This window comes from Pungitius pungitius, chromosome 7 (assembly GCF_949316345.1).
Source record: "Pungitius pungitius chromosome 7, fPunPun2.1, whole genome shotgun sequence".
Classification (NCBI taxonomy): Eukaryota; Metazoa; Chordata; class Actinopteri; order Perciformes; family Gasterosteidae; genus Pungitius; species Pungitius pungitius.
In genome coordinates, this window is record NC_084906.1 from 7,789,788 (window position 1) to 7,816,724 (window position 26,937).

General features: G+C 45.2%; 2 protein-coding genes across 26 annotated transcripts in view; both read right to left on the minus strand.

Moving 5' to 3' along the window:
• Positions 1 to 63: 63 nt before the first annotated feature.
• On the minus strand, positions 64 to 3,787 carry scly (selenocysteine lyase). The gene is made up of 13 exons (XM_037470564.2): positions 3,675 to 3,787; positions 2,927 to 3,025; positions 2,667 to 2,776; positions 2,450 to 2,550; positions 2,167 to 2,344; positions 1,941 to 2,068; positions 1,590 to 1,745; positions 1,400 to 1,506; positions 1,237 to 1,273; positions 1,027 to 1,110; positions 798 to 897; positions 554 to 629; positions 64 to 451 (listed from the first exon to the last, which is right to left on the minus strand). The coding sequence occupies exons 2-13, from the start codon at positions 3,016 to 3,018 to the stop codon at positions 298 to 300; spliced, it is 1,323 nt and encodes a 440-aa protein (XP_037326461.2). The 5' UTR covers positions 3,019 to 3,025; positions 3,675 to 3,787; the 3' UTR covers positions 64 to 297.
• Positions 3,788 to 7,541: 3,754 nt separating this feature from the next.
• Positions 7,542 to 26,937, minus strand: part of kif1aa (kinesin family member 1Aa) — a 31,317-nt gene continuing 11,921 nt past the window's right edge. For 2 of the 25 annotated variants that reach the window (XM_037468771.2, XM_037468769.2), the window contains 36 exons: positions 26,015 to 26,148; positions 25,784 to 25,863; positions 25,226 to 25,301; positions 24,500 to 24,579; positions 24,291 to 24,397; positions 24,110 to 24,190; positions 23,845 to 24,025; positions 23,605 to 23,677; positions 23,211 to 23,301; positions 22,971 to 23,119; positions 22,692 to 22,870; positions 22,406 to 22,543; positions 20,776 to 21,114; positions 18,750 to 18,868; positions 18,536 to 18,642; positions 18,320 to 18,455; positions 17,642 to 17,801; positions 17,465 to 17,555; positions 17,263 to 17,381; positions 17,095 to 17,150; positions 15,524 to 15,632; positions 15,354 to 15,420; positions 15,171 to 15,255; positions 14,985 to 15,090; positions 12,911 to 12,937; positions 10,832 to 10,946; positions 10,609 to 10,742; positions 10,456 to 10,517; positions 10,231 to 10,376; positions 9,504 to 9,692; positions 9,215 to 9,286; positions 8,989 to 9,110; positions 8,682 to 8,825; positions 8,402 to 8,594; positions 8,196 to 8,314; positions 7,542 to 8,109 (listed from right to left, as the gene is read on the minus strand). In XM_037468771.2, the coding sequence (XP_037324668.2) occupies positions 8,067 to 8,109; positions 8,196 to 8,314; positions 8,402 to 8,594; positions 8,682 to 8,825; positions 8,989 to 9,110; positions 9,215 to 9,286; positions 9,504 to 9,692; positions 10,231 to 10,376; positions 10,456 to 10,517; positions 10,609 to 10,742; positions 10,832 to 10,946; positions 12,911 to 12,937; positions 14,985 to 15,090; positions 15,171 to 15,255; positions 15,354 to 15,420; positions 15,524 to 15,632; positions 17,095 to 17,150; positions 17,263 to 17,381; positions 17,465 to 17,555; positions 17,642 to 17,801; positions 18,320 to 18,455; positions 18,536 to 18,642; positions 18,750 to 18,868; positions 20,776 to 21,114; positions 22,406 to 22,543; positions 22,692 to 22,870; positions 22,971 to 23,119; positions 23,211 to 23,301; positions 23,605 to 23,677; positions 23,845 to 24,025; positions 24,110 to 24,190; positions 24,291 to 24,397; positions 24,500 to 24,579; positions 25,226 to 25,301; positions 25,784 to 25,863; positions 26,015 to 26,148 (4,229 nt within the window). In that variant the 3' untranslated portion in view covers positions 7,542 to 8,066. Of the gene's footprint in view, positions 8,110 to 8,195; positions 8,315 to 8,401; positions 8,595 to 8,681; positions 8,826 to 8,988; positions 9,111 to 9,214; positions 9,287 to 9,503; positions 9,693 to 10,230; positions 10,377 to 10,455; positions 10,518 to 10,608; positions 10,743 to 10,831; positions 10,947 to 11,356; positions 11,381 to 12,910; positions 12,938 to 14,984; positions 15,091 to 15,170; positions 15,256 to 15,353; positions 15,421 to 15,523; positions 15,633 to 17,094; positions 17,151 to 17,262; positions 17,382 to 17,464; positions 17,556 to 17,641; positions 17,802 to 18,319; positions 18,456 to 18,535; positions 18,643 to 18,749; positions 18,869 to 20,775; positions 21,115 to 22,405; positions 22,544 to 22,691; positions 22,871 to 22,970; positions 23,120 to 23,210; positions 23,302 to 23,604; positions 23,678 to 23,844; positions 24,026 to 24,109; positions 24,191 to 24,290; positions 24,398 to 24,499; positions 24,580 to 25,225; positions 25,302 to 25,783; positions 25,864 to 26,014; positions 26,227 to 26,937 lie in introns of all 25 variants that reach the window. The other 23 variants (XM_037468782.2, XM_037468780.2, XM_037468773.2 and 20 more) reach the window with 22 other exon arrangements.

The following is a 26,937-nucleotide window of genomic DNA, read 5'->3' on the forward strand; positions in this document are numbered from 1 at the left end:
AACGATTTTTGACGACATGTCATATTTTACAGCTCTTTGAATTAATAAGAAAATATCAAAAGGTGTGTGTTAATATTTTATTTATATAACACATTTATGTTTTTCCATCAGGTCCTCTCAAGACCTGATGGAAGCCGAGTGCAGTCATCTGCCCATAACATTGAGTTATTCCCTTTTATTCATTATATTACAGGGTTTTTTTGCATGATCAGAGAATGTAACAAAAAAACTAAAGATGGTGCATCTCAATTGTATACACAAACCTTATGCACGACTGTCAATGCACATGAAGGACACTCATTTCATTTCTTCCAGCAACTGCACAGTTTCCTTCAGGTCCTCCACAACTGCATCCACGTCCGCCTTGGTCGTCGCCCTGCCCACGCTCAGCCGCAAGGCGTTGGCTGCCACCTCTGAGGGGACGCCACAGCTCAGAAGGACATGGGAAGGCCTGAAGGACGGACACAGTGCAGTGCAGTGGGGGGTTAGGTGGATTGGTATCAATATGGCGTCCGGACAAACAGAGTAACAGGTGAAAAAAGGGCTCTTTTACTTGTTTCCACTGTCTGAGTGGCAGGCGGCGCCAACGCTGGCCAGCAGCCTCCTACAGTTGGACAATACTCTCCATCCTAAAACGAGAGAGAGAGAGAGGGAGGGAGGGATTAATCATTCAAAGCCTTTGTGGCTTACACAGAGCCCTGTGCAGGTCATGAACTGACTCTCACAAACATTGGTGTAGGGTTAAACGACACGCCAAAGCACACGTAGCCCGGAGAAGGAAGAAGTGATGACATCACCTTGTAATGTCGGGCCCAGGATGGACACGTTACATGTGTTAGGGAGGATGTCAGCGCCAGGGAAATGGCTGTTGAAGCGGATCTTCTCGTTGAAGACGGCCTAAGAAAGGGAAACACATCACGAGCACAAACGCTCCATCTTCTTGCGCAGATGATGACCTCAATAACCGCCGAAACTGCTCTCATTACTATTGACATAGAGAACGTGAATCCACAGAATCAAACTTACCTTCAGTCTTTCTTCCAAGTAAAGTTTGGTAGTTCGCAAGTGACTCTCATAATCTGACAGATTAGAGGTCACCAGCTCTGCAGCCTGATAGACGCACAATAAATCATTACTTGCACCTTTACATCAGGAAGATAAAAAAAAACTTCCCATAGAGTCAAATATTCTTCAGAGAAATGTTCCCAAACTTTAAAAAGTGAATAAGCAACAAACCTTTCCCAGGCCAGCAATCATTGGCGTGTTTTCTGTGCTGTAATATTAAAAAAAGGACCACAAATGGACCAATTGGCCGTTATATTTAGATCTGTGCAGCTCTTTCATGCACACTTGGGACTTAATGGATACATTCTCAAAGAGGAAGAAGGGGCGTTGCTACCCTGGTCTGAAGTTCCTCTCCTGTCCCCCTCCGAACAGCATGGGATACAGCGGCGTTCTTCTTCCCGGGCCGTTCACAAACAACGCGCCGATCCGAGGGGCGTAGAACTGGGAATGGCGCCGGACCTTTTAATAACCTCCATGTCTGTGACGCCAAATTAAATACATGTTTTATCTGACCGGTTCCTGACCTTGTGTCCCACTATGGTGAGGTAGTCCACACCCAGTTCACAGGCGTCCACTCGGATTTTGCCCAGAGCCTGAGCGGCGTCGGTGTGGAGAAGGATCCGGAGCCGCTCGCGCTGCTTGTTGAGAGATTTGATTCTGTGGCAGATCTCCTGGACCGGCTGACAAGACAAAGGAGTTTCACATTAGACTGTACTGCAGACCTTGTTGTTTTTATCTTCCAAATATGATAAACAATAGGACATATCAGCTAATGCAAATGTCTGCTTCACTAAGATTGATATATGACTAAAGTAGAAATTCTCTATTATCGGCTCGGAAAAGAACATGGAGGAGAGCCTGCGTCTCCTTCTCACCATGATGACTCCTGTCTCATTGTTGGCCAGCATGACTGAGATGAGACAGGTGTTGGAACGCACCGCAGCCACTATGTCCTCCACTTCCACACGGGCTGTCCCCTTAGACACAGGCACATACGTCACATCTGTGACAAAAGCACAGTTACCCAGACAAGTCGAGAACTCAAGTAAACGTCAGGAGGCTTCGTTGGGTTAGTTGTGCAAGTAGAGCACCGTCTCCTACCTGCCTTGCACTCTTTCTGCAGGTGCTCAGCTGCCAGTTTGACCGAGTCATGCTCCACGTTCGAGGTGATTATGTGAGGAAGGCCGGTGCTTCCATTGCGGTGTCCTTCGCGTTGCTCTGCAGCCCTGCAGCTGGTCCTGAAGTGCTCCAAGGCCGTGTGCAGCACCAGGTTATTGGCCTGAAAGAAGACGTGTCTGCTGTGAACCACCCCTGGATGCCCAACACCACAATTCTGAAAAAAAGGATTTTTGAAAACCAAAGCAAATATAAAAATTCCACACACCTCCGTTCCTCCGGATGTGAAAATGATGTCTTCTGCTTTTCCTCCAACCATTCTCGCCACGTTCTCCCTGGCCTGATTAATGGTTGCCTTGGCTTTAGCACCTACAAATAAAGTTGATTTAGCACCGAGATGCAATATTAAATGTTAAAGGAAATCCCTTTACACGCACACACATAACACAATGAGTCAATGGCATTTCGATGAACGTATTCTACACCTGCTATATAATTGCTACTCGGGTTTCCCCAGGCGTCCTGGAGGGCTTCAGAGATGGCCTGGATCACTTCTGGTTCCAGTGGAGTAGTGGCATTGCAGTCCATGTAGATCCTACATTACATTTTAGACATCAGAGACACATCTTTCTCAACTCATTTCATGTATTTGGTTAAGCCTATATGATAAATATCAACCAAACATCCAGAGCATCGTTGTCAAATCAAACTTAATCTCATTCCACTTAATATGAAATGTTCCTACCTGTCTAGATTCATCTCTGAATAATGTTGAAAGGAATGGCCACTAAACGTGTGACCCATTTCCGAGGCGACGTCATCAGATTGCTTGGCCATAACGGTCCTAGAGAGATAGAGAACATTGAGCAGGATGTCTTTGCAGATTTATTGCAACCAGGGATTCTTTTCAGATTCAAACACTATACAACTAACAGGAAAAACGGCTTATACAGGTTGTATTTATTTTGACTGCACCGCGTGAGCTTCGACAGCTGGTTGTACAGAAGTATTATCCCCATCAGAGGGAAGGACTGCAGCTGGAAATATGACCGTTGTTATCACACCACGTGGGTTAGGTTAAACACCCGGTAGCACAGTCGTTAATACACATCTGTATTACGTAACCCAGTTGTGTCCGTCTGCTAACGGTGACGTGATTGACTCAGCTGACGCCAAATCACCGGGTAACTTCCGGGTAGCAGCGATGCTCACGGCAAACAGAAACGTTGTACCGGTCAACGTTGCTGCAAAACAAGCCGTCTGGTAGACTGGGTGATATGATGTTACTTTACAAGCCAATGCTGTTTTACCACAACGTTAGACAATATATTTTAACCGAAGCCGAAGCTAGCCCGCGTTGCTAATGTTAGCTAACGCGCCATAGCAGGAGCACATTGAACACGTGGGACCGGAGATCTCGGATATTTGGAGATGACTCTGGATATTTTCCGCATCGTGTGTCAGGGCTGAAGCTCTCGTGTCTCTGGTCGAACCTTGTGAGGTGATCTAATGGTGTCCCGAATGGATTCACCAGCTCGGCCCACTGGTTTTGCTCGCTAGCGCTGGGTGAGCACGGAGCGCTTCTCGTCCGGGTCGCCAGGTGTCTTAAAGGGGACGCTGCACATCGCATATGACACAATGATAGAGAACTTTAGTAAAACGTTCTCCCTTATTGCCTTATTATTACATACACTCACTGGCCACTTTATTAGGTACACCTGTCCAACTGCTCGTTAACACTTAATTTCTAAGCAGCCAATCACATGGCGGCAACTCAGTGCATTTAGGCATGTAGACATTGTCAAGACAATCTCCTGCAGTTCAAACCGAGCATCAGTATGGGGAAGAAAGGTGATTTGAGTGACTTTGAACGTGGCATGATTGTTGGTGCCAGAAGGGCTGGTCTGAGTATTTCAGAAACTGCTAATCTACTGGGATTTTCACGCACAACCATCTCTAGGGTTTACAGAGAATGGTCCGAAAAAGAAAAAACATCCAGTGAGCGGCAGTTCTGTGGGCGGAAATGCCTTGTTGATGCCAGAGGTCAGAGGAGAATGGCCAGACTGGTTCGAGCTGATAGAAGGGCAACAGTGACTCAAATAACCACCCGTTACAACCAAGGTGGGCATAAGAGCATCTCTGAACGCACAGTACGTCGAACTTTGAGGCAGATGGGCTACAGCAGCAGAAGACCACACCGGGTGCCACTCCTTTCAGCTAAGAACAGGAAACTGAGGCTACAATTTGCACAAGCTCATCGAAATTGGACAATAGAAGATTGGAAAAACGTTGCCTGGTCTGATGAGTCTCGATTTCTGCTGCGACATTCGGATAGTAGGGTCAGAATTTGGCGTCTACAACATGAAAGCATGGATCCATCCTGCCTTGTATCAACGGTTCAGGCTGGTGGTGGTGGTGTCATGGTGTGGGGAATATTTTCTTGGCACTCTTTGGGCCCCTTGGTACCAATTGAGCATCGTTGCAACGCCACAGCCTACCTGAGTATTGTTGCTGACCATGTCCATCCCTTTATGACCACAATGAACCCAACTTCTGATGGCTACTTTCAGCAGGATAAAGCGCCATGTCATAAAGCTGGAATCATCTCAGACTGGTTTCTTGAACATGACAATGAGTTCGCTGTACTCAAATGGCCTCCACAATCACCAGATCTCAATCCAATAGAGCATCTTTGGGATGTGGTGGAACGGGAGATTCGCATCATGGATGTGCAGCCGACAAATCTGCGGCAACTGTGTGATGCCATCATGTCAATATGGACCAAACTCCCTGAGGAATGCTTCCAGCACCTTGTTGAATCTATGCCACGAAGAATTGAGGCAGTTCTGAAGGCAAAAGGGGGTCCAACCCGTTACTAGCATGGGGTACCTAATAAAGTGGCCGGTGAGTGTACATTGTATGCAGTCGTATCCATTTCCCGTAGTAACAAAGTCCACTCTACTCTTTTTTCTCATTATATAAGTTTACTACATTTTGCAGAAGTATGGACAATTTGTCATGCAGAATAATATATATATATATTATAATACTGTAAAACAATTCTAATGATTCTATAAAGACAAAAAGTTACATGCGATATAAAAGTCCAAGAAATCTCCTATGCACACAAAGTGGCATGTTGTTTATTTCAATACCAAAGATCTGGTGAAGAAGACGAGGCGATGACTTTGTGTTGCATAATTTCCATGTTTATTTTATACATGACAATGTGTTTAGTGTACACAAACATTTGACGCTAAACTCTCAACACTCAGACACTGAAATTACTGCCCATCGTAGATTTTGTAAATGGGTGCAACTTTATAATACACTGTTCACAGCAATCATGTTTATATACAATGCAAATTAGTCTGAAGAGGGGGAAAAAATAAGAAATGAACGCGTGAAAAATAGAAAAAAAGTTTAGAAGCACAAACGTGAACAATGTTCCTTTAAAGGGGAAGGGAGGGAATAGAAAAGGGAGATTTTGTGAAGGTTGTCAGAGCATGATGGTGATGATAGATATTGGAAAAACACAAGTGAGACAGTCAGGTTACATACAGCATTACTCTGTACTAGACGTGGCCACGGTGAACCAAGCTCCCCTCACACGTTAGTGGACTAACGACAGGTATGTCACACAATCTGCCCAACAATCAACAAGGAGCAGGGCTGTGAACACTAAAGACACGTCAACATAACGGGTCCAGCAGTTCACCATGCTTTTCCCAATATCAATGTACATTCAGAGTGGTTTATTTTTGTGTGACTGCAGCAAGAAAACTTTGGTTGGCTCAAATCTGACGCACATTAAAAGGCCCAAAAAAACCACCGGGATTTATGTAGACACACAATTTGGATTTGAGCCAAACTGGGCTCACATTTTAAAATGGGGGTCCAAAGGATATGAGACAATGGCCTTCCCTAAATGATGATGCCGTAGCGGGATCAGATTTGACTGCACTCTCTGCCAAGATAGTCTGTGATAGACTTTGATGATCACAGGACTTTTTAAATATCTCCCTTGTATCGTGTCACACACATTTGACTGATTAGCCAGTAGTATGAGTCAGTAGTTGATCAAAACCACTTGCAGTTGTGCACACGTGTAGGGCTGTAAAAGGTTTTAAAATAAGTCAACACACGGAATACTTTCCAGCCTCAGAAAATATGCTATTGTATGGATTACCTCAGCGGCAAAAAAATAAAAACATCTGCTATGCTGCTAAACTGTACTGCTGTGAGATGTCGTCCTACTGCACCGGGTGTCGTGTGACTTCTCTTTGTGAGCTTGCGCTCTAGGCTGGCTGACCTGAGGCTCGCTCTTCAATTTTCACACAACTCACGAGCTGTCCCAGGATTATGAAAACCGATTCATAATCAAATCAAATCCAATGCAATAGAAAGTGCACAGTCACACTTGAAACATGAAACAACATTAATGGATGAACACAAATAAATACGAGAAAGTAGTGCTTACTCTATCCACTAACACGGACATAAATGATACCTTTTTTGTCTGAATATGTAAGTGACGATGAAAAGTAGGCAAGTGATGTGATATGATCCGCGGACACTTCCAGAGCCGTGATATTGCAGCACGAAGGATGCAGTTTGAAAGCAAGTGGTGCAGAGCCTTACTGTACAGTATGGTTGAAAAAAGAGAGGCACTACATTTAATCAATATACACATTATTCAGAACAACAGTTTCTCAATCTGTACTGTGAGGAACAGTTCAAACTAGATCGTTTAACAAGACAGCTTTGTGCAGCTGAGGGTGGTCAGACCTACTTCTGAATTTGGTGACCTTTTCAGATGTATATTAGTTGGGTTAAAGGTCAAGTGTGACTACCCTAACGGGGATAGTGTCATTCAAGTAATCTTCAGCACAAAGAAAAGGGCCGATCATAAACCGTTTAACTCGCATGGACTGCACAGGGATAGAGTTGTATCATTTATAACATTTAAGGAACTCATATTAAAAAGTGCGGTGTGCTGAAATTGCACGGTACTACTACTTTAGAAATATAAATGTCTTTGTAAATAAATACATGCAGAAATAAATAATAAAGCTGTTAAATATCTAAATATATCACATTTTAAAACAAATAAAATTCAGGTAGAGAATGAGATCAACTTTGGAGGATTAATAGTGACAATATGTGATTACTTATTGTGTGAATGTAGACGCCCTTGGTGCTAAAACGACATGGATTGATCAAAATGCCACAAGAACTATGACGATATGCCACGCCCTCGCCAGGCTATGTGCTAAAGAAGTTTTAAGATCCAAGTACCAGAAATGGAAATTATTCTACAGAGGTACACTCAACTGTCACGTTTTTTCTTTTAGCGTGTACTTTGTAGCTGAATGTGGTATGCAAACCAGTTTAGACACTGTATATGTAGCTGCAGAATTGAGAATTTCTATTTACTGATGCAAATGGAGCAATGTGATCCTCACTGACCAGCTGCTTAAGGTAAAGGTAGAAATAAATGTCACTGCATTGTTTTTGAGGAGTAGATGTATAAGGCTCGATGTGTCACTGACAACAACTACAGTACATTACTATACGTAAGTGATCTGAGATAAGAAACTGTTGCTACTTCCGCCATCTTTCTTCCATCGTCCAGCTGTGAATAATCTCCGGTACAGTACAGTGACAAAGGTTTTCTGACTACGAGACTCACGACGCAGCAAAGGCCTGGCACGAAATGGGCGCTTTAGGTGCTGAGGACACTGGTGACAATCTGAGATGGTACAGGGAGGAGATGGTTGTTGGTGACTGTGGTGGAGTTGGGGGAGGAGGAGATGGGGCTCAGCACAAGGGGAGGATTCTATGTACATTCTGCAGCTCTTCCTTCCCTCGTCACATCTGGCTCTTCACATCCTCATCGGTCCGGCTCGTCTTCTCGACAGCTTCGACCTGAGATGGAGAGCAGTTATATTGTATCAAAGCAGTATCATGTGTTGTCATGTGTGTACTTTTACCTGTTGACGTGTATTTTTTACCTGATAGTTCCTGCCAGGAGGGGATTAAATGCGTACAGCCAGTCGTGCATCTCCTTGTCATTAGTGGCTTGAAGCAATATCCCGCGATGCTCCGTACAAACGGCGAATGTGTACGGGGTCTGGTGAAAGAGCCCAGAAAAAAAGGCTTATTACATCATACGTTATGCTTTTAGCCAGAAGGATAGAGTTCCTGGTTCATCACCAACCTTCAGCATTGCCTGCTGGTCCTCACTGTACTCCACCTGAGCAGAGGAGAGGTTGAGGATAGCCCGCTCCACAGAGTCTCTCTCCGCGTTGTAGATGTAGACGTACGGCCGCCGCACGACCACGTAGCGCTTCACCCAGCCGTTGGTGTTGGGCTCCAAGAAATGCAAGTAACCCTTCTTTGAAACAATAGGGCTGCAAAAATAAGAGATCACAATGTAAAAACTAAGTAAGAGGTCTCCACAGCACTATGGGGGGTGGGGGTCACTGTGGCAAACTCACCTGACTCTAATCTCCGTGATGTCAGGGAAAAACCTTCGGATCCGTGGTTTGCTTTCAGAGGCTCCGTTGACGGACTTCTTTGTCTCTGTGTCCTTCAGGGTGTCAGGACCGGGGCTGGCGGCACGAGAGCGAGGCATCGGGGGTCTGTCGTACAGAAACAGGACGTCAGTGAGCCCAACCACCAACGCCTCATGCAACCAAAGTGATGAGCACATAACCGTCCTGAGAGCATCATGTTATCACGCTGCAGGGCTTTAAAGAAGAGGGACATGCAGGCTGCAACACTCAAAACGTAGCTAACCCAGACCTGAGTTCGGTGTCTCCATAGCAACCCTCAACCAGCGACGGGCACGTCGAGGAGGGTGTGATTGTGTTGAGGGCAGAGATTGAAGCGGAGTCTCTTAGCATTGTGACAGACATCTCTGAGATCTGCAGCACACACAAACCCCCAAAGGAATGCAGTGAGGAACCAATCAACGGACATCAATCAAATCTTTTTTCCATGTAGGTTTCAATCTGTGTTCGGCCACTACCTTGCTTTCACTGGCGCTGACGCACACATGGCTGTATTCTCGGTTGAAGGAGTGAGTGAGCAGACGCAAACACTGTTTAAAAAAGAAGGAGCTTAAAATGTCTCCTACAGCCAGATACAATTCACATCCGTAGTATCATAAAAAAGCTCTCTGACCATATGATGATTTGACAAAAATGCATATACATTGAGGTATAGTCAGCACAGACTTAACAGATCAAAGAACGGGAACTGCAAAAAATACAGGTAAGACAAATATGGGTCAAAAATGAAATTCAATGTTGGCTGACCTTGGCAGCAAGCTCTCTCTGCCTTTCAGTGGTGATTTCAGAGCGGGAGGGGACCTCCTGGTCGACCTCGGGGGGCTGAGGAGACTCGCTGAGCTCCTCCGTGATGCAGGACTGCAGGGATTCCTGACCCATAAGCATGGTGGACTCCAGTTTCTCCCTCAGCAGAAGATAATGCTTGGTTTTCTCCACCTGACAGAAAAATACATCTAAATCACTTATGTCCCATGTGAAACTTAAAGATACGTTTTACAAGCAGCTATTGGAAATTGCAGGGGAAATATGTTCAAATTTATCGCATGGTTTGCTTTCAATACCATGAATGATAATATTTTCTTATATAGTCTAAAGAACTGGGTTGGGATGTCTGGTACTGCATGGTTCTTGAAGAGTTTTCATCCTATGCTTCTAATCATAACTTATTTGTATGCATTGCTGACAGTTCTTTCCCGGGTCTCACCTTGTTTTCCCGTTACGTGCTGCCTTATCCATCATATTTGCTGCATCTCTTATCCCCGCTACACCAATGATATCCAGTTTAATTTACTTGTGAAATCAGGGGAACTTACCAATTTGGCTTCAATGAAAATCGTTATTTACTAAAAACCTCAGAAAAGCACAGGCTTTCGTGACAATACATTCATGTTGGAGGCTGTTAACAGCAGCACAACCCCAGGTAAGCTCCTACAAGTGGCTTGAACTGTGAACGAAAAGTAACTCATGCGCTCACATCTTGGAGGAGGCTGAGTTTCTCCAGCTCCCATTGATGGTCCAGAATGAGGCTGTCACTGCGGGGCCTCCACCCGGCCAGGTTCTCCTCCCCACGGACGTAGGCCACGGAGGTGTCCAGCACTCGCCTGCGTCTCCTCTGCATACCTGCAGTGGTTCCGTGCAGGGTTAGAGATATTGCAGAGGAAGGCTTATGGTAAAATGGCGGCTTTGACCCGACTCTCACCTGGGCTCCCTGCATCTGCCAGGTTACACAGGCTGACCTCATAAACTCCAGTTACACGGTTTCTACAAGAAGAAAAAACGCAGATCTTTTTATCAACATTGAGACCACAGGAGGAGCAAAACACCTCTGACAAGTCTGAAGTTCTGAACTCACCCATCTGCCGCTCTGAGACTCCCAGTGCCGAAAAGGTTTCGGATCGAGCGCGAGGCCGAGAGCTTTGTGTCTCGAGAGTAAAACACCATGCAGACGTCTTTGGTTATGATTGCAGGCTGGGTGCAGTTCTCCATCTGCAGGCAATGTTAGACATTGGTAATTCACACTGTGACATCTGTGACACTTTATGAGCCGTTCTCTAACGCTAGGACCTGTGTTGTACCTCCAAGTAGGCCGAGAGGGTCATGTAGATCTTCTCCCCGTACGGAGTGACTCGGTTCAGCAGCAGGGAGTTGTGCATGGAGCTGTCCCAGGCCGCCTCAAAGCGGTAGAAAGTCCTGAGGTCGTCCGGGTCACAAGAGAGCAAGAAAATGAATGAGTAGTCAACAATAAGTCCTAATTTCTACCTGAGCAACCCATTAGCAGTTAAAGCTAAACCCATGCTAAAGCAGGTTGACTATTAATGCATTATTACACAGAAAACCTAAACTTATGGTTTTCTTCTTTCTTTACTGATTTACTATTAACTTTTTTATGTCGTAAAAAGTAACATTGTAGTAACTATTCCTATACAAGTACAAGTACAACTACAATTGGCAATGAAATCTTATTGCATGCAAAAGGCTGACTAAGATGATGCTCTGCTCTGTGCAAACTACAGAAAAGCAAAGAGAGCTGAAATGAGTCTTAGTACAGAAAAAGGAAGAGGGATGGACAGCCAGATGGAAGGGACAGGGCAGTGAAATACCTATGGTCAACTCCCAAGGAAATGCTGTGAGGAAGAAGAAACCAGCAAAAGAGCAGAAAGTGAGAGACAGGGAAGTGTGCTGTGGTTGGGTTGCCTTGCGTGGCTGGGATGGTGTTTGTCTTTTTTCCACACCGATATCGTGTTACGTCAAACGCTGCTGTGGATGCTACGGCTCACCCATGACACACCGTTGAAGAATGCCTACCAAGGTGCTGATTGACTTGATGTGATCTCTAATGCTGCCTGTGATATAACAGCATGTGGCGGTTCCCCCGAACAAGAACACTACTCTGCTTCCTCTGATCTACTACGTTAGTGTAATCCATTTTTCCCCATTTCAAATAAATCACACACAGAAAGCAGTGGTTCCTCTGGCCCAATTCCTGGTTCGCAAGGCCTTAACCTTTTCTTTACAAAGATAATCCAAGCATGAATTGTAAAAGGAAACATTGCCTCTTTATGAGGTCTAGGTGGCTTTGGACTGAGGTAAGAGCAAGCTAAGAGCAACGCGTTGACTCTGTGGTAAGGGAGCCCTCTGCTGCTGTGTGTGGAGGGAAGAGGTTCAGTGTACAGATGGCCTGGTCAGGCAGCAGTTAGCAGGTGCGTGACCTCCGGCCATCACATGCGCACTCATTTCCCAGTAGTAGAAAAGTGTTTGCTTTCACTAAGGGAACCATTCCCTCTTTGCCGGACAGAAACACGTGCTTTGCTGCACTTTTACAACCTGCTAAAAAACGCGGGGGCCAGGATTGAAGTCATGCTGCTGGCGTAGCATGTGAGAGGCCGTGTGTTCCGCCGAGAAACCGGATTCAGAAACATTCACAACATTGCAGCAAATCTGAGCCATGTGCTACTGCTGAGGTAATGGATCAGAGGATTACATTTTAAGGGCTGCATTTTAGAGCCCGTTCTGGAAATGATGTGGTCCTTATAACAGCACCGATCAATGCTGTTAATAATCTGCAGCGCTGATCACAGATGACTTTCACAAACATATCCCTGGATTTATGATATTCTTTCACTGCAATATGAAAAATAATAAACAGAGTTAAGTAAGAAGCAAATAAGCAGCATTTTCTGAATTGCCTTGCTGAGGATTGGTGCACCTGTGTGCCTTTGTTAGTGCAAATGAACTGTGCTGTGATAATGGATCCCTTACACCCTCTGCTGGTTAAGTACTAATAGCTCTTTTACTCATACTGCATTTCTTCCGTCCAAACATTAAAGGGAGCTCGATCATTATAGGGAACAATCCAGAGTCAGAGTGTGAGGACGGTCCACGTCCATGTGACACGGCCGCTCAAACACACGCAGACACACGCAGACACACACACAGCCTAGCAAGACAACCGGGGACATGCAGAGCCACGTCCCTCACTTCTCACGAAGGTGGGGGAAACAAAGAGGCACAGATGAATGGCTGACAGCGAGGGCAGAGTGGGAGAGCGTGTAAAGAGAGCCACTGGAGGCTGAGTGGGAGTGACAGGGCGGACAGGAGGTTAGAGAGATGAGGCGTCTGTTTAACTTAAAAGAAGAGAGGCAAAAATAAAATACCTAGGCATGTCCGAATCAAGAAACTGTCTGCAAAAGCAAAAAAACAAAAAAACACAACAACATTCTGTTAGTGAACTGGGGGGAGAAAAATGTTAGCATCCACATAAACCTTGACGCTAGGCCCGGCAGGACTGAGCAGAGACCACACTGGACCACGACCTGACTTGGTGCTGAGCCCCTCAGCCCGATGCGGGGCCACTGCGGCCGTAACAGGACGCGCGCTGAGGGCCCAGCACCGTGGTCAGAGACAGGCAGGTCGAGCAGGGCCGCTGGACAGAGAGCTGCTTTACACTGGAACTCAGTGAGCCCAGGTCGGGGCCATGGCCGGTCGCTGCTATCGTTTGTCTTTTGGTTGGGAAAGCAGAGGGATTAAGCAATGACGTCCAGAGGGTCACAAAAAAAACTTCAATGTCAAAGGTACTTTACATTTTTCAAACTTAGTCAAACTTAGATAACATAAAGACTAGATGAAAGGCAAAAACTGATATTTGTCCATGTGAAGATACCTCATGGTACGTGCTACCACTTTTTCTGCCTTTCTGGTGATGTTAATGGTAAGTGATTTTGGATGTTAAATGACATTTGTATTATTATTACTGTGTCTCTTGAATAAACATGCTACACAGCAAAATCTGTAGAGTTCATTTTCCAGCGTTTCAAGCGCAAAAGTGCAGAGTTGAAATCTCACTTGAAAAAAACATTCAACTCTTACAGAGTCAATTGTACGAAAGAGCTGGAGTCATTATCCAGTGTCAAGATCAGATTCATTTGCAACACTTAGTAGAGTTAAATGAACTCTTTGGTAGGATTGAAATGTAACTGTACAGTGTCACAGGTTTAACTCCATGTAATATGGTGCATGGATTGGTGAGGGTGCACCAGGAACCACAGGGTTGTTGGTTTGAACCCTGGTTTACCCATGTCCCATGTCAAAGTGTCCCTGAGCAATACACCTAACCCTGAACTGTTCCCTGGGCTAAAATGTAAACTCCATATGTTAAGAATGCAACATAAGATGCTTTTGATAAAAGCATCAGCTAAATGACATTGTATTCAACACTGAGCAGATTTAATTTGACATTTATTCCGAGTTATTCCGGCTGCCCCATGTGCCATGTCGAAGTGTCCCTGAGCAAGACACCTAACCCCTAATTGCTCTCCAGGCAAAAATGTAATGCATGGGTTATAATACACTGTAAGTCGCTTTGGATAAAAGTGTCAGCTATGTATAATGTGTATAATCTAAAGTCTTAAAATAAAACTTAAGCACTATTTAAGTGCTTACAACTAAGGCCCATCTCTTTTTATCCGTCGTTCTCTTCAGTCTAAAAAGTGAATAATGGGATTCAATGGTGATGATGGAATGTTGTATGTCCAGACCATGACAAATACAGGCGGTCTGTGTTTATTAGTGATTCGACACATGCTGCTGCAGTAGGAGAGACACGCATTCCATCGTCTACTTTGATGTGCTATTGTATTAGACCTGTTCATCCAGCGGTGAGATACAGTGATCCGAGGGTGCTTGGTTAAAATGTGTCGCTCTCAGAGTCTACAAGTAGTTTCAGCATTGGGGTTAGTTAATGTAACCGTGGCTGAGAGATGAGATGGCTCCGAGGTGAGGTGGTAAAATGAGTGAGATGCAACATGTAGGCACAATGATGACAGAAGCACATATATAAGCACAGAGGAGGGTCGCAAGTGAATTCCTCTCCTCATGGTCCCTCTGGATGTTTTAATGTGCGTCCTCCTCCAGTTAGAGAGAGGGGGGAACTATTCTCTTGCAGACACATTAATAAAACATCACTGAATAGCTTGCTGGGGTTTGCTTCAACATTCATGTAGTGCCTCGTCTGCCATGCTATTTACGGACAGCTACAGCAGTTTCACCACTGTGTGCCATGCATCGGCCTGCTCCGTACTCCAGTACAGATAACACTCCAGATTCAGCCACGCTGCCACAACATTGTAATAACAATAACACAAATGGCGACTTCAATTTAGATGCCATCATCCATATGTGTATATTTGTTTAAATCAGATCTTTCCATCAAGAGTCTCTACCAGTACGTACCGGTCGTCCCTCATGGGTCTGACATAACCAGCTGACAAGATGTTGAGAGAGAGAATATTAGGGTCGATGATGGTGTCATCAGCTTCAGGGGTGTTGCGGAGGCGACCTAAGAAGACACAAGTGGTCCAGTTAGGAGGGCTCCTGCACAATATCGCTGCCCTGTCTCGTCCTGAAAGCTAAACTCACCCACAACAAGCTCCCGGATATCCTTCCACTCCATGTCACCTCCTGACTCGTGTACAATGGTGACAGTAACCCTCCTCTGGAGGCCCTGTGGTGGTCAAGAGATCACCGGGACAGAGTACTTGTTACTCTCAACTCACTTCAGATATTCAAATATCAAACCTGCTCACAGTGAGATGGACCTACCTGGTGCAGTAAGAATGTGCCATGACAAGGCATTCCACCTCTGTGGTCCACCACTGCAGGGATGTAGCTGGGGAGACAAAAACAAGTTTTTTACATTGATATAACTGTTCCTTAACAATAATGATTGATGGGAAACTAACAAATCATTAGGGGTCACCCATGATACTCACTCTCCAGTGGCCTCCAGCTCGCAGATCTCAAAGAACACCATGAGATCATACTTGCTGTGGCAGGGTCCGGCCTGCGGGCGGGTCATAGCCGTCAGCTTGGTCGCAGGTACTGTGTAGGAGAAAGGGAGATAAGAAGGGAGTGTGAGACAGGTTGAGAGAGGACTTGTGGGTAACAGCGGGGAGCTGCTCTACACCTACGCAGGGAAGAGAGAGGGAAGAAGAAAGGAAATCAGTGATGCTGGGAAAAGAAGGAACAGCTTCATCGTGTCGAAGAAGCTCCTTTTCTCCAGAAGATTTAAAGGGAACTCCTGCAGCCGCCTCGTAAAGGCGGATTCCACTTCAGTTCTGGGGTAGGTTTCACATCTTACTCGAGTATTCATAAGCCTTAATCATCACAAAGAATATTCACATACTCCTTGAACATGATTCTTTTTTTAAAGGAAATGTGGAAATAATTGTCTAATAACATGTCTCACTATTGATTTACTGCAGTCTTCTAATTGCTTTTGGAGGTTTGGACAAAGCGAAAGGATACTAAATTTAGAGAATATTATTAATAGTACATGTAGTATTTTATGAATTCTTCTTTTTTGTATTTAATATTCCCAACAGTTCTTTAGCTGTTTCCTACCTCTTGAGGTTTTTTTAATACAGCTATAATTTGTGAATATCTTCACTGCAGATTAATCAAAAGAGATTATCTTTGCAGAAAATGCTGATTTAACATTCCCAACTTAGAGAGAGAAAGTTAGATATAGAGAGAGAGAGAGAGAGAGAGAATTAGTCATGGCTATTTACTGCAGCAGAAAGCTCTGTGATCCAGCTCAACAAGAGGGAGAACTGAAAGGAGAAGGCAACACGCAGGTTCCACAGTGAACACACAGGACACCACAGAGCCAATCCAACCAAATCCTGGCACACGAACACTGCCTTTTTATATCAACATACTTTCCTTTTTAAAATAGGATAATGACTTGTTCTTTTGCAGAACACAATGTCCCATTCCACTGCCATTTAAAGAAAATCCACCCAATAGAGGAAAGAACTCACGTCACGTGTGAGCAGAGTGGATGCTTGCTGTTATCGCAGGTTTCCCTCAATGTAAAAGTAACACACAGTGTACTTGTAAATAACTGCTTTAGGAGTACTTTGGGGGAAGTCCCACCAACATTAACACATGGCATAAAAAGGCTGGCTGTAACAGGATTCACTTGGATCCAACATCAATGAACCAACCCGGCTTCTGAGCTTTAATAACTGAACAGATAGAGGTGGGCGGAGCTGTCAGCTGAGCTCGCTCGTTTCCTTCCAGTAAGAAAGAAGCTGCAAAGCCAGCGGCAGACAGAGCGTGGTCTGACAGCGAATCCACCAGCACCCCATTGAGCACATCTGGGACCAGGTATCGGATCAGGTCCAGCGATTTCTCCCGGTCCGGAGAGGTGTCCGAGTCAGCTGCTCATACCCAACAACATGAAGCTACGATGACATGACGTGCAGGCAGCCCAGTACGAATGACAACGCAACATGAATAAATAGTGGGAGTCAGGACACTGTGGCAGGATTAGATTTACCTGGTTTTGACAGAGGCATCACTCGTGGGAACTGTCTTCTGCAGGGGCGTAGAGGACTGGCAGTAGAAATAACAATCAGCAAATCAGCCGTGATTTTATGAAAGCACAAATATGCTAATTTTATGCACGCATGTGATCTGTCTACCGGTAGGCTTCATAGCCGGGTACCTGATTACGTCTCTACAGAGCGGCAGGAAAGGCTGTTTCTGGTAGTGTCCAAACACCTCAAACACAATCGGCTGAGTCTTGATGTAGTCAACGAAGGATTTAGTCACCTCAACAGCAATCTATCAAAAACAACGCAGGGATGTTAAAGCACTCCACCTGTTCCAATCGTGACACCATTGTGTTACCGGCCGGCGCTTCTTACGTTCTGCACGTGGTAGAAGCCCAGCGGGGGGCCGCGGCCCGTGTTTTTCAGGGGTTCGGTGGAGAAGGCCTCATCGTGGCGGTGGATGAAACTGAAATAAATCCAAGTGGAATCATTTACATGTGAAACTGTAGAATGAACATGAGAAATATTGACAATAAAAAAAAACATGTTTACTTGAACTGGCAAAAGATGTCGGCATATTCTGTAGGGATGCTGGAGGCTTGCAGGACGGTCACCCTGAAGGTGAAGACGTTACCGACCCTCAGGTGCTCCAGAGTTGTGTCAAGCGGGCCGGCCTGACTCTTCAGCGGACTCTCCACCTCGTCTGTACCAGCTGTGAGGGAAGGCCGAACATCACACACCGGCTGTGTCTATTCTAGGATTCACAGTCCTGACTATAGCTGCTAGTCCAAACACAACCAAACTGTCCATGGAAGGAGAGCCGAGATGCAAGCTAACCTAACCCAGCTGGGCCTTAGGGCTACTCCACCACCCAGCCTGCTGCTGGAGGGTAAATAAGATGGATGAAAGCAGCTGCAGGTCGCTGACTGTGGAGCCCACACAGAGACCCGGCTCCATCCCTTATTCAGCATCACGTCGCAGTCGACATGCGGTCAGCAGGATGGACAAAGTTTTCTCATGTTGAATTTTTCATGTGAAGATTTTGGCCATTCACGAAACTGTAATTATTATAGATCATTTCATTTGGATTATTTATTTACGGAATAACGAGACAACATGTTAATATATAAATATATATTTTGGATATTGTCATCCATATGTAAAATGAACTTCATCACACATATCCAAGCACATAAAACATGCATCCCATCACTCATGAAATAGGATTACCCGCACATGTGTTATTGTTGACCTCATCAGCCGAGGGTCCCGGTTCTGCGTTCTGCCCCTCTCCCTCCACGAAGCGAAGCTCCTCCTGTGAAGCTCCGGTGCGGGACAGTCCTACGGAGCAGGTCTCCGACTGGAACTGCGAAATCAGGTCGCAAGGCAGAGCGGTTGGCAGGTGGGTACTTATGGTACAGCTGAGTGCGGCACGGCCTTCTCTACCTTTTCATATTGCTGATCCTCAAAGGAGATTTTGGCAGTGCCCGACTGCCTCACTCCTGATCCGTAGTCGGGAGCTTCCTCGTCGGCTGGAGGGAAACACAAAGCACCTTCACTTCACTTCCTCAAGAAGTCACACACGGCACGCCCTTTCAATCCCGCCCTGCCCCCCCCCACTCCCTTCTGTATCAAATAAGGCTGAGGGCGCAAGCCTTACCTGATATGGCCTGCACCGCCACGCGCAGGAAACCTTTCACCTCGCCCCTCTCGCTGACGATGGCCACGCGGTGGACGAGAGGAACCGGGTACAGCAGGTTACTCAGGTAGACAAAAGCCCTGAACAGAAGGCGGAGGGAAAGAGAGAGAGAGAGAGAGGGAGAGAGAGAGAGAGAGAGAGAGAGAGACATAATAAAAGATTAGCAACAACACACCTCAGGAGACTGATCACACTTGATAATATCTCACAGGACTGGAACACAGAACATAGAGCTGCAAAGCAACCAAACAGAAGCTGGGACTGCTCTTGCGACGGCCATGGCTGCCCTTTACTATCGCTTCGCAGGGGGGTCTGGCTCTTTTTCTCACCATCTAGAAATAATGACACTGTCACATGGGTCACATGCAGTACTACTTAACTATTGCATTGTGCTGATTAGAGCTTGGTGAGGCTAAGGAGCATGTGTGTAGGGGTCCACTAACTGATAATAACCTGGTCACTACTCACAACAGAGGACTTCCTCATGAGCAATGAATTCCATTCCTGGAATAATAGTTTAACAAGTGCATCTGGAATGTATGAAGAGCTACACTACATTTCAAATGTGTCAACATGAACGCTAGAGGCACTTTGTCTATGCATTAGATTTGAAAGACTTCTGAGAGCACAAGTGAGGAAGCAGCTGCACTAGAAATGTTCCTATACCTTTTTGCTCCATCTCTAGTTTTCAGCTACAGTGCGTGATCTTACAGTTAAGGACCACATTTCCCATCAGCCATAAGGGGTAGACATTAAGGGTTAGCAGTGTCTGAAAAGGGAGTGGCTTATGCCAAGATTGGTGAGGTGCAAAGAAGGCATGCTCAGGACAAACAGCTGAACAAAAAGGTCTTCGACGTCTGGACTCAAAAGAATCAAAAGCAAATGGAACAGAAATCATCATACGGAACATGGCTCAGCTTGAATAGAAAAGTGCCAACAGCTTGATGTACTGAATGCGACACCAAAAAAAAAAAAAAAAGACAACGAATGACATCAGAAATCAAAGAGCACCTCCTGGGACGAAGTGCTAATTTGTCCAAAAGAGTGGCACTAGTTCATCATCAGACGTATAAGTAAAAAAATAGACAAAAAAGGTCAAAATGAAAAGACTTGTGCTCTGGCATGCCTAAAAGAGACAGCTGCAGTAGAAACCAGCTCTTTCATCTTGAGATTTTGAGTCTTCCTTGAACATTACTTTGCTATTTCACGTTTTGAGACTCTCTCATGCGTATTCAGTTTGGCACAGCGCGGTGAGAACATTCGCTGTGGGTTAGTACCCCAGGAAACATGTCAGTGCTCTGGCTAGTGGATGGTCTTCTGTAAAAGCCACCAGTTTGCTGTTAGTCACACACAAGCGAGACACACACCTCAAGCAGCCGTTGAGCCTCAACTGTGCTTGAATTTCCATGGAAACACGTAGTATGAACGGACCTGCCCTGGGCTGAATTGTTTTAGAGCTAGAATTGTAATGTGTTACTGTTACACTGTGAAGAAACAGTTAGCCGAAACGAGCAGAAGTCAAATTCGATGTTATTAAAGTTAGAAAGCAAAAAGACAAACCCTGGATCCCAGAAATGTCTACTCTGTATAAAAAATTAAAAAAACGTGTAGTGGTCTGACATCGGAGAACATTTGTGTCACAAACATGAGACACAGTGACAACTAAGTCAGGGAATAGAAACTAAAACGGCTAGCTGTTTCAGAAGAGCAAATTAATTAAATTCCCACATTGGTTTTCAAATCCCCACTGATGCAATCCAACTAAAATGCCTCAACTCAATGTTGATATTGCAGCTATCGGTTACTTGTCCCAACTGAACAGAACAAAGAAATGTAAATGCCATGTTGTCATGCACACGGGACTTGCACAATCTTTCTTCGTTGTGAACTGCTTTTTGAAATATTGATGCCTGTGCAAACGACCCCTGTGTCTCAGCGTGAAAGAGCTAGTTTCCTCCAACCAGCATGCTCCCGAAACCTCACCAACCTTCCCACTACCCTGAATAATGGTGAGCGGTCGTAAAAGGGATCCTGGCCTTCGCCGGAGCCTCGGCAGAGCTCTCCCTCATCATCATCATCATCCTCCTCCTCCTCCTCCTCCTCCTCTCCCCCGAGCTCCAAGCACGGGTCGTCCAAAAAGATATCATCGTCCAGGTCCTCCAACTCCTCCAACTCCTCCTCCTCCTCCCCTCGACCCTCCCGCTGCGGGTCAGCCAGCTCAGTAATTTCAGAGTTGGAGAGGGTCGGGGATGGGGTGGGGTCACTCATGCGCTCGCTCATGCATGTCTTGAAAATGGGGTTTCTGGTGCCGCCAGAGACATGGGAACTAGGTTAGAACAATTGGATAGAAAGCATACACTTGTTCAAACAAGAGGGAGAGGGGAGGGGGGGAGGGGGGGGGCGCAATAGATGGACTGGACCACAGGTAGTTCAGACGTGTTTGAGGTGGGGTCGTATGTACTAGTCCTAGTCGGCACTACTCCGTGGTCACAGTATTACTCGCAGAAGGAGAAGTAGAGGGGGCAAAGCGATGCACTGCTGTGGTCGAGAGCAGCAGCAAAACCCCTTGTTGTAGCTTTGATGGCTTCAGTTCCCTGCTGGAAAATAATTTAACCACTAAACAGGCTTCGCTGCCGCCTCCGTCTCAGCAGCGCTCTGCTCATGTGCTGGTATTTTAGACCAGTATTTCACCAAACCGCCATCAACTTGCAGTTTTTGATTGAATTGCTTCCTAACACATAAATCCAGTGTGTGCTGTATTTGTGTGCCTGGTGAAATTAAAAAACTCACCTGGAAGAAAAGATGAATACTTTTAGTCCCATTTAAAAAACACAAGTGGTGCACTTGCTGTGGCTGAGATTAGTATTACAACAACAAAACACAAAATGACCATGACATTTTTTTCACCGGCTAAAATCTTTTCATATATTTTTAAGGAATAGAGAAAGATTAAGTTGGAAAATTCAAATGCATATTGAGTAGTTAGTTTGAGGCATGATTACAGGAGAGAGAACAACTTAGATCAGACATTGAAAACATTTCTATTTTTTTACTTGCCTCTCAGGCAAATTCAAAATGAGAGAAAACATGTTTCGGATTACTGCCCAATCATGTATGCTTGTTTTGCATGAGCCAAATGAAATGAAAGGCTTGACGCTGAATATTATGTAACCGGGCCGTGTGACACTGTGTGGGACCTGTTTGCAAGAGAGCGATAAAGCAAGTGAGAGAGAGAGAGAGAACGAGAGCTTGGCAAAGAGATTGGGAGGCTGTGTGCCAAAGAGGGAGAGAAAGAAACAGCAGGCTTCGAGTGGGAGGACTGAAGAAATGTCCATCGGAAATGTTCCATCGATGATATTTTGAGCTTTTACTTTTTCAATTTTAATATTAGCTGTTTATTATTTACTGTTCAGCACATCAGGACAGACTGTAGGGAAGTGGGCGGAAGACTGCTTCATTATCGTCCATCAGTTGACCACATGCACAGCCTCTCATTGTCCTGAAAGGAATGTCTGACACTGGTCTTCTGCTCTCTTTGACCTTTTAGACGAGTTCACTGTGAATGCATTCCTGCCCTGTCCCCTTACTGCATGGAGCTAAGGTTTGGCAGCATTTACCTGCCCACCAGACGGAACCAAGGGAAGCGGTCATAAAAGGGGTCCCCTCCGGTCATCACATTTTCCCCGTCTTCGGCGGTGTTGTTGGGCACATCAGCTGCGCGATCGTACATCTCTCTCATGAGATCCAGCCTCTGTCTGCAAGAAGCAGCAACAGTTGCCACATTAAAGTCGCTGAGGCGCTACAAAGAGGCACAGCACGGAATACTGTAATACTGTTCCTATCAAATGTTGTTTATACAGTCTACTTTACATTAGTATATTACACAATGACTTGTTCATGTACCTTAGTTTTTCTAGTGTCCAATAGTGGGTGGCTCCATTTTTCTGATCCTGCACCTCCACTGCCACTATGGTGCGCGGGAACTGTCGCTTCTCCCGGTCCTTGGCCGCCTCTGGGGGCAAGAGGTCTGGAGGCAGCGGGGAGTAGAGCGTGTCTGTGAGCAGCACAAACTGGAACTGGACCTGCAGGGGCACAGAACAAGCATCGGTGTGGTCAGGCAGACGTGTTGTAGCATCTATTTGCCGATCTACTGAAAGTTGAAATGATAATGATTAGTTGCACCTTTTTCTTAAGCTCCACACTAATGGCATTGGCCTCCTTCAGGAAGATGGCATTGCCCCACAACAGGTCACGGAGAGAGGTGAACTGGTAGCACCGCCACTTACGAAAGCTCCACACGGCCAGCTCTCTTTCCCTCTCTGTCCATTGCACTGTGGGACAAAAAAAGGCAAAGGTAAATCCTCTTTTGAGCATTCGCTTACTGGATTATATATATTTAGGCGTGTCCAATTGTTTAACCACCTTCCTCCTCTGGCTCTTCATCTTCTTCAAGGGTTTCTGGGTAGTAACTGTCCACCTGCTTCTGAAGAGCCTCCAGCTTGCTCTCATAATCCTAGAAAATGAAATAATGAAGTTCTGTGTCAACACGAGGCCTTACAGATATCAGTGAGTAAACTGTTGGGTGGATTGGCATCACTGTTGAAATGGACAACCAAAAGTCATTCAAAAATACTAATGTTGTTGTATGCAAACATAGAAAAAATACCTTGAGGCTTTTCATTGTACAAGTTGTTGCCTTATATATAGACCTAAATATAATACATGCAATAAAAACCCCTTTAACAACATTTTATTTAGATCGATGATGGTTTTCATGATTAATGTCAATGTCACACAAAGCTGCTCATTACTGTACCAGTCTCTGCTGCTCCAGAAGGTTGTTTGTTTCCTCTCTTTCTTTGCGATACTGTTCCTCCAACTCCTGCAGTCTGAAGACCAAAAAACACACATGAACAAAACGGGTTTGAGACGGATGATGCGACAAAAGAAGTCAACAATGCGGTGGCGAGACTGTATCTGCTACCTGCACAGGCTTTCTTAAAGAGGCCAGGTATGGATAAACCAATACATGGCTCACTATTTCCCCCCAAAGTACCTCTGCTCCATTTCCTGTTTCATGTCTATGCCCTGTTTGTCCAGCAGCTCCCTCTGGGCGAAGGCCCAGTCCACAGGCTCAGCAGGGGTCTCTGCACATGGCGTCCTCTCCCTCTCCGCCCTGGCCTGCACAGGGTGGTTGAACCGGAACACGTGGCTCTTCCCCAGGATGATGCGATTTCCTTTTGGAAATAAGAAGTATATATCTGTACAGTACAAGGTTCTGGTACATAAGGACAAGTGAAAGCCGCAGAGAGCTTACTGACCTGATTTGAGCACAGTGGGCTCGGTCACTCTCTTTCCGTTGACGTAAGTCTCAGCTCCTTCACACGGCTCCAGGACAACTACTAATTACAGAAACGGCAATTTGAGGCTTCACTTTGCTGTCAATATCAAACTGCGACGTGGAAGACTTCCAGCCTACAGTGCAAGGTAAAGGTGGCGTACTTTCTCTTGTTTTATCCGTGGAACTGGTGAAGGTGCAGTGCTCATCCTTGATGAAGTGGCCGCTGAGGACTATATCCTGACGACTGGCGGCGTCTACACGGCCGACCCTAAAAAAGAATTAGCAAGTAAATTCGGCCCAAATTTAGTATTACAAATGCAATGCAATAATCAGTTCAGTAAAGACTTTTGAATGCCGGACAGCCTCTGACCTGGTGACCCCGTCTTTAATGTAGTAGAGGAGGCACTCAGACATCAGAGGATCCTCGTTGAGATTCACCAGATGAGGTGTCTAGCGCACAAAAAGGAATAATTTACTAACCGTGCAAAGGTGGTTAGTAATGAACATTTGCTCGCTACCCGTGTTATTTACAATTTAACGTATGGATACACTGCACTGCAAAGAGCTGAAAAAACAATAAGAGATAGTTGAAGTCATGCAGTCAAATTCACTCCCCACAGCTTCACCGCATCAGCGTTTAAGTCGGGTGTTTTAGGGCTGAGGACAAACAGCCCCAAATCACTAACACGGGGACACCACCCCCACCCCCCCATATTTGCATCCATTGCTGCCTTCGGCGCTGAGAGGGAGTGCTTGAAGGGATTAAGTGGATTTCAGATTACACTTATGAAAGAAGAGAAACCCTCGGCTCCTGTGCCTCGACGAGGCTCCTGTTGAAGTGAGACTTGAGAGAGAGAGAGAGAGAGAGAGAGAGAGAGGGGGAGGTCGCTTTAAGCACTTCACAGCTACAAACCTCGTTGGGGGAGAACAGCCCCACCGTGTCGATAAACACAGGCTGGGGCTTTCTAGGGCTATCTGAGGGCTATGGGGTAAATAAACAAGCATTTGAGTGAATGATTGAAACGTTATTAGCTATGCTTTTCTAAGCAAAAAATATTGGCTTAAAGAGAAGAGGTGACGCTTCATGTCTTTTCACCTTCTTGGGAGAGAACACGCCGACTGTCCCGCCATCCTCTCTCATTGCTACACCCATTTCCGCCAGCAAGGCCTCTCTGTGGACAAAAGCAGGAGTCAGTCACCCAAGCGGCTGCAGGAGTTCTCTTATTTCAGCTGCCTCACGGAACAATGTGGTTTACATGCTGCACACAGGCAAAGTGGTTCAAACAACCCCACCGTGTCTTATATGCTCAATACTCAATAAACAGCACCAACCTTAAGTCAAGAGGAAAAAGTAAACATGCTATTCTTTGGACCTGCTCTATTTAGGCACCTTCTTCTTTGTGCAATTTATGGAGTCATTTAAAAAAAACAGGATTATCTTATGGTATAAAATATATTATATTCACGGGTATATTGAATTGTACTGCAAACAGTTTTCCATCATAAGCAGGTTTTCTCAGTGTTTCTCAATTGATTTCTTTATTCCCAATTCCTTTCATTTCTAAAAAAAAACAACCCAAAAATGACATTTTACCAATGAAGTAAATTCAAATAAGAAATGTCCATATACAGTCTATATGTGTGTATATCTCACCTCTCCATTCTAATGGCTTCAGTTCGGCGAAGTTTCTCTTCCCAAGTCTCATTGAGTTCAGCAATGATTTTCTCAGTTTCCTGACATTTAAAAAAATATTTGCAATTAATACATTTCTAGTGTGTGCAACAAATCCCATCAAAAGACAAAACGATTCATTGATGCACTAACAACGTATCATGGGGTGTATTCAAAGTCTGAAATGTCTTCAAATCAGATATCTATGCTCACCTTCAGTCTCTCGATGGCCTCTTCGCTGCCCGGGCTGAACATGATGCGGTCATGAAGACTGGCGATGGAGCCGGCGCGGCTGGACAAGGCTGAGAGGGATGGGGAGGGACTCATCCCTGTCATGGCATTTGTCACTGTGGAGAGATCATCTCTTTGATTCACTGCTTGGCCTTTATTGTTATTATTCTCGTAATCGGACGAGTCCGGCAGGGCTGTGGGTGCGCGGTGTGTACAGGAAGTGGGGTCCGGGGAGTCGATAACGGGGGAATAAAATAATGGAGAAATGCAAACACATAAAGAGAAGAGAAGAGAATAGAAGAAAAGAAGATATGTGTCTTGAAACAAATCCCAGTCCCAGAGAGAAATTGAATCTACTTGTATACAAGCAAGGGCAGCAGCAGCAGCAGCAGAAAAGCCACACGCAAGGAGAACAACCGAAAAGATGCAACAGGGAGGCTATCCAGCCAGGACTAAAGAAAATGCACCTATGATAAAAAAATGTCAAGCAGAGCGTCATATGCAGGAACATTCAGAAACATCATCATCATTTATGTTGTTCGTCCCCCATTTCACAAATGAAGGCTGGTATGAGATATGGACTCTATTACTCATTCCCAATCAAGAAAAAATAACACAAGTCATGGAACCTTGAAGAAACTTAATGACTCATTCATAATAGGGACATGTTTCCAGCAGAGATAATTAGGCAGCCTGACATCTCAATCAGGATTATTACCTAAATGCAGCAAGATGCATCTGGTGCTCAGTAAGCTTCTCTAATTTTGAAACTGAAAGTAGTGATTCCAGTGTTTCCCCTACCATTTTGTACCATGCAACCATTATACGATTTTGTCTGTTATAAAAAGACTACAGTAAAATAATCCTCAAGAAGTCAATATTATGAAAGTAATTATACTTTCAGT